A 10148-nucleotide genomic window follows, 5' to 3' on the forward strand; every position below is an offset into this window, starting at 1 on the left:
TGACTGTTATATTGCTGACCCCAAATGAAGTCCCTCTCTCAGTATTTACGCCTGGAGGTTTAAGTTCTTAATGGTAGGTATTAAATAAATAGAGCGCTCCTGGCTGGCTCAGTTGGTAGTGCATGTAACTCTTGATCTCAAGGTTGTTTAAGTTTGAGCCCCAAATTAGGTGAAGCGATTACTTAAACATAAAATCTTAGGGACACCTGGGTGGCTCAGTCAGTGAAGCATCTTCCTTCAGCTCAATCCAGGGTTCTGGGATAAAATCCCTCATCAGGCTCCTCGCTCAGCAGGGAAGCCTGCTTCTCCCTCTGCCTGCTGCTCCTACTGGTGCTCTAACAAAATCTTGAAAAAATATTTTTTTTAATAAAATAAAATCTTAAAAAAAAAAACAATGAGAAGAAGAGGGAGAGGTTAAAGAATATATATATTAACTAAGTGGGAAAAACTGATATGAGAATTTCAGAGCAAGACAGCATTGCATTAAACAAGTATTTCTTCAGGGGCTATGTGCAAGGCAATTGCTTAAGTCTAGAAGACCAAAACCTTCAGGGTCCCTGTAGAAAAAAATAATGTGGGCTTTACTCAGCTGCCTGGGAGACCTTCTAAAAAATGTATAGATCAGCTAGGCTGCCTGGACCAAGCTATGGCATGTGGTGTCCACTTTAAAATAAGGCCAGGTGACTTTTTATAAATTGCCCTCTTCCCATGAGCTAGGGTACCTGAGACCTATGATTTAATTCTCACTCATCTTTAAAAAAAAAAAAAAAGATGAGTGTGTGTGGCCAGTGGCCATAAAGATAGCATAAACTTCACAACGAAATAAGGATATAGGGCCGCCTAGGTGGCTCAGTCAGTGGAAGTGCCTGCCTTTGGCTCAGGTCATGATCTCAGGATCCTGGGATCAAGCCCTGAGTCGGGCTCCCTGCTTGGAGTCTCCTTGTCCTTCTTCCTTCTGCCCCCCCTTCTCATGCTCTCTTTCTCTCAAATAAAATCTCTTTTAAGATTTTATTTGACAGAGAGAGGGTGATAAAGCACAAAGGGGGAGCAGGAGAGAGGGAGAAAGAGGGTCCCTGCTAAGCAGGGAGCCCGATGCAGGGCTTGATCCTAGGACCCTGACAACATGACCTGAACTGAAGGCAGACACTTAATCGACTGAGCCACCCAGGTACCCCTCAAATAAATAAAATCTTAAAAAAAAAAAAAAAAAAGGAAATAAGGGCTGGTTTGCCTCAGTGCAGGGTGGGGAAAAACCATAAAACAGAATTAGACTTGAAAACACATTATTGAATAGTCCAAATTGTAAAACTCATTACCTGCAATTATTACAACATAAAAAAAAAAATAGGCATTTTTAACAAAAAGTTTGACATTCAAAAAGTGAAAAAAAGGGCATGATTTATAAATACATAAATATCCATGCACACTTTTACAATGATAGCTACTGGAAGAATGGACCTTTTAAAATTCCAATCTAGACAAGACTGTCATTCCAACTGCCTCTTTCCTACATGTTGGAAATACCAGGAATCTTAAGAGAGCTGCTGTGGTCCATGTCACATTCATCCCAGCCTCCTTCCTAAGCCTTGCTGATGGTGAAAATGTGATGAATCTTCTGCCTCAGCTCTGATGCTGGGAAAAAAAAGAAAAGGTTATTTAGCCATGTAGTCCAGCAAATCAAACTTTTAAATTAAAATACAGCAGTGAGGGTGGGTTATGGACATTGGGGAGAGTATGTGCTATGGCGAGTGCTGTAAAGTGTGTAAGCCTGACAATTCACAGACCTGTACCCCTGGGGCTAATAATACATTATGTGTTAATCTAAAAAATAAACAAATAAATAAATACATAAAATACAGCAGTGAGGGGCGCCTGGTGGCTCAGTCGGTTAAGTGTCTGCCTTCCACTAAGGTCATAGTGCTGAAGTCCCAGGATCAAGTCCCACATCAGGCTCCCTGCTCAGTGGGGAGGCTGCTTCTCCTTCCTCAGCCTCTCCCCCCACTTGGTGTTTTCTCTCTCGCTTACTCTCTCTCAAATAAATAAATCTTTTAAAAAATAAAACAGGGGCGCCTGGGTGGCTCAGTTGGTTAAAGCCTCTGCCTTCGGCTCAGGTCATGATCCCGGGGTCCTGGGATCGGCCCCCGCATTGGGTTCTCTGCTCAGCAGGGAGCCTGCTTCCTCCTCTCTCTCTCTCTGCCTCTGCCTACTTGTGATCTCTGTCAAATAAATAATAAAATCTTTTAAATAAATAATAAATAAATAATAAAACAAGATAAAGCAGTGATAGAATATGTACTACCTAGATGGAAAGTAGACTCAAATTATTATTTTACTACATACAGAAAATTCAACAAAACATTGAACATACCATCTATTTGGAAGCTAGAGCCTAATTTTCTTGTCTTGAGACACCTGTAATCTATAAATGTTGAGAATTTAAAGTGATAACAGAAATACCTGAAATAACTTTCTTCATGGCATGCTCTTCAGTGAAGGGTGTTCTAAAAGCAGAATCACATAAACATACACTGTTCTAAATTAAAATCAGTTGAATCCAGGTAGTAATTCACAAGATTTCACACTGACTCAGGATATTTAGGAGATGTGAAGGTTATATATTTTTGGATTTCACACTATTAGAAACTGTAAATGCATGTCTTCAAATAGTGGCAAACTGAAGCAGATATATTCTTTCTGGGTGCTCTCTAGCACCTTTGGTAAATTTAAACTTGGCTTTAGACAACTTTTAAGCTGGGTGTGAAGAAATCATGTTGGCTGTCACCTTGTATTTGGATTTCCTTAACATTTAGCAGTGTAAGTGAATCAATCTGAGAGTCTTTTCAGTAATCGGAGTTTTCAAGGTATGACCTATTTCCTAGCTAAGTCTGTCACTCCAGTCTTTTTGAGCAATGAAAAAGCAAAATTCCTCAGGAAAAGCCTTTCCCCTTTTAGGAAAATGCAGTATCACCTAAAGAAACCATCATTACTCCAAAGGAAAAGAAAATCCCCTAAGACATCTTTCAAATTTCCCATAGGACAGACCAAGACTACGACAGCACAGAAGCTGCCACAGCTCTGGCTGCTACAAGTATGGCTTTTGATACAAGGTCTTGGCATGGGATTTACTCATCCTGAGCTCGGGGCAACAGACTGGCCTATGGGGTAAGAATCAGCTTTTCTGCCTTTTTCTCCTTCTAGTGGATAAAGGGGAAAAGGTAGATCCAGTAATCTGACAAGCTGAATTTGTTTTATTACTCCAAAATACTTGCCACTTTCTTTCTTTATTTAAATTTTACTTATTTATTGAGAGAGAGCAAGAGAGAGAGAGCACAAGTGGGAGAGAGGAAGAGGCAGGCTCCCTGCTCAGTGGGGCTCTATCCCAGGACCTTGGGATTATGACTCAAGCCAAAGGCAGAGGCTTAACCCACTGAGACACTCAAGCACCCCTATTTGCCGCTTTAAAATCACATCTTCTTTCACCACGGCAGTTGCTTTTCCATTACCTTAGAGCTTGCCAAAATTGGACATAATACACAGAAAAGCACTTCTTGAAATGCAAGTATGCTTGTTTTCCTACCTTCTTGTTCCCATTTCACATCCAGTCACTTTCCGTACTGCCATTTTCCTTGTTGGATAAAAATGTTCTCAAGAAAAATGGGCCAAGAGGGGCGCCTGGGTGGCTCAGTGGGTTAAAGCCGCTGCCTTCGGCTCGGGTCGTGATCCCAGAGTCCTGGGATCGAGCCCCGCATCGGGCTCTCTGCACAGCGGGGAACCTGCTTCCCTTCCTCTCTCTGCCTGACTCTCTGCCTACTTGTGATCTATGTCTGTCAAATAAATAAATCTTTAAAAAAAAAAAAAAAAGAAAAAAAAAAGAAAAATGGGCCAAGAAATTAAGTTCACAAATTCTTTCTGTGAGCCAATAATGATAGCTTCCTAGTTAATCACTCCTCTTTCTCCTTAAGACAATGGCTTGGAAATATTAACTCTGACAGTCCTAGTAATGACAGCCTTCCTGAGTGAGCTGCTGCCTTTTGTTAATTACTGCTCACTAGTGGATAAAGCTGGTCCACCACAAAGACGGCTAGTAGAGGTGCCTAGGGTTGACTGTTCAGGTAACTGAGATTGTTTGTTCAATATATTTGTATTGAATCCAAAGAAAAATCATACACTGCAACCGTTTGACAAATACCACCTATCAGAGAACAATGCTCATTTCCTCTCTCAGACAAAAAAATAATGAGTTGGATAGACCACAGAGATGTATTTGCCTCAAAACTGTAGAATATGTATACATTTTTAAACCTATTTTTTTAAGATTTTATGTATTTATTTGAGAGAGAGAACAAGCGAGAGAGTCAGCATGGGCACAGAGAGGGGTGGAGGGGGAGAAAGAAGTAGGCTCCCCACAAGCAGGGAGCCAAATACAGGGCTCAATCCCAGGACGCTGAGATCATGACCTGAGCCGAAGGTGGATGCTTAACAGACTGAGCCAGGAAGGCGCCCCTTAAATCTTACTTTAAAGAAATTATGTCCTAAGTTACCTTCACTGTCCAGTCTCAAGATGCCAACAATGCCAGGTGATTCATTTCTACTTGCCAGCTGGCTTTAAAACCCACCTAAACTCTAATTTTAGAGCAGAGCATCTATTCTAGGCAGAACCACGACAAACACTTTCAGGTGCATGGCTCAGTATCAAGGGTTTTTTTTTTTTTTTTGGTATGTGGGCTGGCAATGTTGCTTAATGTTTGCCAGCCTCTATTACATGCAAAAACTTCAGACAAGAGACAGAAGAACTGCTGGGAAGTCCCCAAGACACTTTCCAGGGTGGGCTTCAACGGAGAAGGGACAGCCTTCAATACCACACAAGTCTGTCACACACACATCAGAAGATTCCTTCTCAGGATCGAAATAAATAGAAGAGTCTTAAAAACTGGCAAAACTCTACATACCCTTTAAGGATCTCACTTCTCAGGATTAACTGAGTTTCATTTTCATTGGTATCAATAGTCTAAAACTTGGCTACTAAGAAAACTTAAGTTTTATTTGAAGGAAGCCAAAACAGACATAATGCAAAAGTGCTCTAGAAGTAGAGGCTCCCCGCAGGCTTCTTCAAGGTAGCTAGGTGAGTATGACTAGGCTGATGGCATCCATATCAATTACAAAACCTTAGTTTCCCTTGGTCTGCGACCCAAACACCATAAAGGGTTCTGATCTCTTAATAGTCCAGAAAAACTATAAGGACTATGGCCACATATTAAGACAGAGAAGTATAGGGGCGCCTGGATGGCTCAGTTGGCTAAGCGTCTGCCTTCAGCTCAGGTCACTATCTCAGGGTCCCTGGGCTCCCAGCTCAGCTGGGAATCTATTTCTGCCTCTCCCTCTGCCTCTCCCTCTTGCTTGTTCTTTCTCTCACAGATAAATAAAATCTTAAAAAAAAAAAAAGAAGTATAACAAAATTTACTTGAAAAAACAAGTTTTAAGAACGGCAAAATAGGGGCGCCTGGGTGGCTCAGTGGGTTAAAGCCTCTGCCTTCGGCTCAGGTCATGATCCCAGAGTCCTGGAATCGAGCCCCGCATCAGGCTCTCTGCTCGGCAGGGAGCCTGCTTCCTCCTCTCTCTCTGCCCGCCTCTGCCTACTTGTGATCTCTCTCTCTGTCAAATAAATAAATAAAATGAAAAAAAAAAAAAAAAAAAAAAAAACGGCAAAATACCCCTTAAGAGTAAAAAGCAAGCAAAGAATCTGCCACAAGCAATTAGGAAGTAAAAGCTGATCCTAGTGCTGCATAGGCATACTCAGGCAGCAAGCAACTATCTAGCTGCCCCAGGGCTGAGCCCCAGGAAAACTATTTGAAATCAAATAGGGTGTACTCTTTGAGACTGAAGTACTTTCTGGGAAGCTGATAAATTAATGTCCACAGATAAATGAATGGATAAAGATGATGTGCTGTTATACATATACATAATGGAATACTAACTCAACAAAAAAAGATCTTGACATTTGCTACATGGTTGGGCCTAGAATGCATTACACTAAGTGAAATAAGACAGGTGAAGACGAATACAGTATGATTTCACTTATACGTGGAATCTAAAAAAACAAATGAACAAATAAAACAGATTCACAGATACAGGAAACGAACTATTGGTTACCAGATGGGGGCGGTGGGCGACAGAGGTGAAGGGGATTAAGACGTACAAACTTCCAATTATAAAATAAATTATGTCATGAGGATGTGATGTACAGCACAGAGAATACAGTTAGTAAGACTGTAACAGTTTTACATGGTGAAAGATGGGTAACTGTTAAGAGATTATTTTATAATGTATAAAAACATTATGAGGTATGCCTGAAACAAATAGGATAATGTAGATCAATTATACTTCATTAACAAATTTTAAAAAAAATTCAAGATTTTATTTATTTGGGGCACCTAGGTAGCTCAAGTCATTAAGCTTCTGCCTTCAGCTCAGGTCATGATCCCAGGGTCCTGGGGTCGAGCCCCATGTCAGGCTCCCCGCTCCTTGGGAAGCCTGCTTCTCCCTCTCCCACTCCCCCTGCTTGTGTTCCCTCTCTCACTGTGTCTCCCTTTGTCAAATAAAGAAGTAAAATCTTAAAAAAAAAAAAAAATTTTATTTACTTGACAGAGAGAAAAAGCGCACAAGCAGAGGGGGCAGCAGGCAGAGGGAGAAGCAGGCTCCTCAATGAGTAAGGAGCCTGATGCAGAACTCGATCCCAGGACCCTGGGATCATGAACCGAGCCGACGGCAGATGCTCAACTGACTGAGCCACCCAGGTGTCCAATATTTTTAAAATTTTTTAATGAAAGGGCTTAGATCCTTGGAGAGTAAACAATATATTCTAACACATCAACATAGAAGCAGGGGCCATTAACTCTATACCATTTCAAATGCACTTAGAAATCCTGTTTACCTTTTTCATTAATTCACTTCTGGTAGTAAATTGTGGCAGGTCTTCCACTTCAATCCCATCAGCCATTTCCATCACTTTGTCTAAAAGGTCTTTGTTGTAACTGCACAATAAAAAGTAGTAAGATAAAAACCTTGGAGAAATTACTTGTCACTGTGGGCTAATGAGAAATTGCAAGTAGCTCAACTCTCAGCCTTCTGATGTGATAGTACAGGGAATGGATACATGCTCAGCATCAGGTTAGGAAACCGTTCCTCAGGCTTGTGGATTCAGAAGTGGCTATAGGAATGCCAACAGAACAGGTGTTTCAAGATTTACCAAAAAAAAAAAAAAAAGATTTACAAAAATAGAGGCACTGTATATATGGCAGTACATATTCATGGACACAGTATGAGGGCCAAAATGTTTTTTTTTTTAAGCACGTGCAATGTTGGTCTAATGTAAATAAATCATTTGTTCATCTGTCCAATTTTATGACATTTTCCTAGTCTTGCAGCCCATTAACCAGGATTTCCCAGGGGCACCCAGAAAACAGAGGAAAAGCCTTTGGCACTGCTTCCCCGAATCCTGTTCTAATAACCCCAACATCTGAAAACAAAACCAAGTGGTTAAAAGGGCTGGAGGGAGCAGGTTACTAGGATCAGACAGCCAAAGGGGGCACAGAAACCAGGACTAACGCAAGTCATTTTACTATCCTAACACAATTTCAGGACACTAAAATAAAAGGATGTGGGAGCTTCAAGATTTGACACTTTCTTCACTGAGGGGGTACAAGGGGTGCCTTATCGAGCATTTCCAAACAGTCCCTTAAAGGTATACTATTTCATAACAGGAAAAGCAAAGAGGCAAAGGCTGGCTCTAGCTAAGAGTCCAGCAGACTGGGGAGTAGGGAGAAAAAGCCAAAGGACACAGAGTACATTCTGCCATAAATGGTAAAATCCACAATCCTGCCACAACACTACGGCCCTCTCTCAGCTCTTTCATATGTAAACTGGGGAACTCAGTTTCTGTGTCTGCACGTTTGGCACGTGGGTGGAAGGAGCCCAGAAATTTAATATGTACTCCTCAAAGGTTTAAACCAATAGTATTAATACAAGTAACCGCCCACCATAGATTGAGCTCTTGCTAAATAGCAGCCCCTGCTAGATGCTTTTTTCTTCTTTTCTTTTTTCCTCTTTAATACTGTAGTCATCACAACTGATTTTCCAAACGAGGAAATTGAGGCTCTGAAAGGTTGAACGTCCTTCCAAAGAGCTGGCCAGCGTGGGAATCAGCCATAGGCCGGGCCAGTGAGGCGGGAGGTTGGGGGCGGGGTCAGCACTGGGCAGGGGTCAGCCCTATGGGAGGACTGCGGGTCTGAAGGCAGGGGACAGGGTCAGCCAGCCCGCAGGGGTCCGCACCTGCAACCCAGGAAGAGGTGGTTGGCCCACACCATGGAGAGGGACAGCAGCTGGTCCAGGCGGCCACCGCCATCGGGCGGGTCGCGATAGTCGGGCAAGTGGCGCAGAATGAATTCCATGCGAGCCTTCCATTGCTTCTCACTCTCGGAGTAAGAGCGGAACTGCTCCGCGAAGTCGGCCGCCTGCCGCACCCCCGAAACTAGCTTCTCCACCGCGGAAGCCGCCTCGCCACCCACCATGGCGCCCTCCGCAGCTGAGGGCCGCACCCACCCGCCGCCTTCCCGACTCGCACCGCGCCACCTGCCCGCGGCTAGAGGGGCCCCGGCGGCGCGCGACTGCTCCGGACGACAGGCCTGGAGCGCCCTCACCGGGAGCGGCGGCCTCATCGGCTCCGGCCCCTCAGACCTCCCCAGCTCCCTGCGCCGGGCGTGCGTCTACCTGGGGCTGCAGGGGCCGTTCTCAGTCGACCCCGCGGGGAACCGGTAGGGAAAATTAGGCCCCCAAGCACCAAGACGGAGTGTCCCTTTCCCATTAGGCAGCTGGGTGCCAGCCTATAGAGCTGTGCTGTGACCTTGCCCTGAGGGCTCCCAGGGCACCCGGCGGCACACGGGTGCCCTCAGTTCTGAGGGCTTTATCTGTGTAGCTCCTGGGGTGTGCTTTTGATTAATTCTCAGTCGTCCCAACACTCTTTCCGGTTGTGGCCCGTCTTCCTGGAGCGAGCCATTCGTCCAGTTGAATAGCTGCCAGGCCGTTTGCTAAATGCTGGGGATGCAAAATAGCTAACTCCGATCCCTGGGCTAATGAACTTTGCCGTCTGCTGGGGGAGGCAAACACTGGTGAAATAATTGCTTGAGTGAAAAAGTTCAGCGTTGGCAGATGTTCATGAGGAGAGGTCCAGAGTGTTAGCAGCATGAATAAGCAAGGGACCTGATCCAGACTTGGAGATGAAGGAAATGTTGCTGGAGAGCCGAGGGATGAATTAGGAGTTAAACATGTAAAGAGAAGTAGGCCCTGGCAAGACTCGGCCTGGCCTGGTAAGAGAGAACACCAAGATGTGTGAAACAGGGTCCTAGAGTGGGGGACAGTGGAAGAGGGAGGCTGCAAAGATCAGCAAAGATAGTGGGCCATGGTAGGGACTGTGGTCCGGATCCTAAGAGGAATGCGAGCCTCTGAAGAATTTTAACCAGAGCAATAACAACCCCTGTTTCTTGAAAGGAGCCAGAATAGATGTGTCCACATGAGGTGAGCAGGTGAGACTAGCATAACTCTGGAGTCCGTTCAAGGGCCAGGTAGCAGGTCCACTGAGAGAAGGGCTTACTTGTAAGTGGTGAATTTCCCATCCCTGGAAGCATTCAAGTACGGGACTTGGGAAATCTCTTGAGCCCCCATCACCCTTGAAAGATTATTGACCTAAAAGGATGCCCACTCATCCCTCATCAGTTGTGGGGAAAGAATAGAGCCAGGCCTAGAATTCATGATCCAGGTCTCCACTGCAGTATATTGTGAGTAGGATCCAGGGTTCAGAGGCAACTGTGCTGTCTGCTGCTTCTGCAGCTTCTGATGGGATGTCAGGACCCCAGCAGGCAGAAACCCCATGGAAATACCAAGCAGTGTAATGAGAAGTCTGTGCCTGCAGTCCCAGCACCAGGTTCAGTGAAGTCCCATTATGGTTAGCAATAAGGAGGCATGCCACTCTCACCCTGGCAAGCAGGGAGAATATGAACAGTCTCAGCTTCTCCACAGCAATCAGAAATAGGTGCCCACAGCTGGGGCTGTCAAAATTGAGTGCAGATCACACTCCCTGAGGGACTTGTCGAAAT

General features: G+C 44.4%; 1 protein-coding gene across 2 annotated transcripts; it reads right to left on the bottom strand.

Moving 5' to 3' along the window:
• Positions 1-1365: 1365 nt before the first annotated feature.
• CDKN2AIPNL (CDKN2A interacting protein N-terminal like) lies at positions 1366-8729 on the bottom strand. Of its 2 annotated transcripts, XM_032837705.1 has the most exons (4): positions 8329-8729; positions 6932-7031; positions 2458-2501; positions 1366-1632 (listed from the first exon to the last, which is right to left on the bottom strand). In XM_032837705.1, exons 1-3 carry the CDS (start codon positions 8712-8714, stop codon positions 2487-2489), a joined length of 501 nt encoding a protein of 166 aa, XP_032693596.1. In that variant the 5' UTR covers positions 8715-8729; the 3' UTR covers positions 1366-1632; positions 2458-2486. The 2 variants fall into 2 exon arrangements, with proteins under 2 accessions (XP_032693596.1, XP_032693597.1); XM_032837706.1 differs by lacking the exon at positions 2458-2501.
• Positions 8730-10148: the final 1419 nt, after the last annotated feature.

Source organism: Lontra canadensis, unplaced genomic scaffold (genome assembly GCF_010015895.1).
Source record: "Lontra canadensis isolate GAN:19392208 unplaced genomic scaffold, GSC_riverotter_1.0 scaffold99, whole genome shotgun sequence".
Lineage (NCBI taxonomy): Eukaryota > Metazoa > Chordata > Mammalia > Carnivora > Mustelidae > Lontra > Lontra canadensis.

Coding starts and splice junctions, on each gene's coding strand:
- CDKN2AIPNL (XM_032837705.1), bottom strand. CDS start 8,714: ATGAGGCCGCCGCTCCCGGTGAGGGCGCTCCAGGCCTGTCGTCCGGAG. Junction 7,032..8,328: donor CACCTCTTCCTGGGTTGCAG/GTGCGGACCCCT, acceptor TTTATTGTGCAG/TTACAACAAAGACCTTTTAG.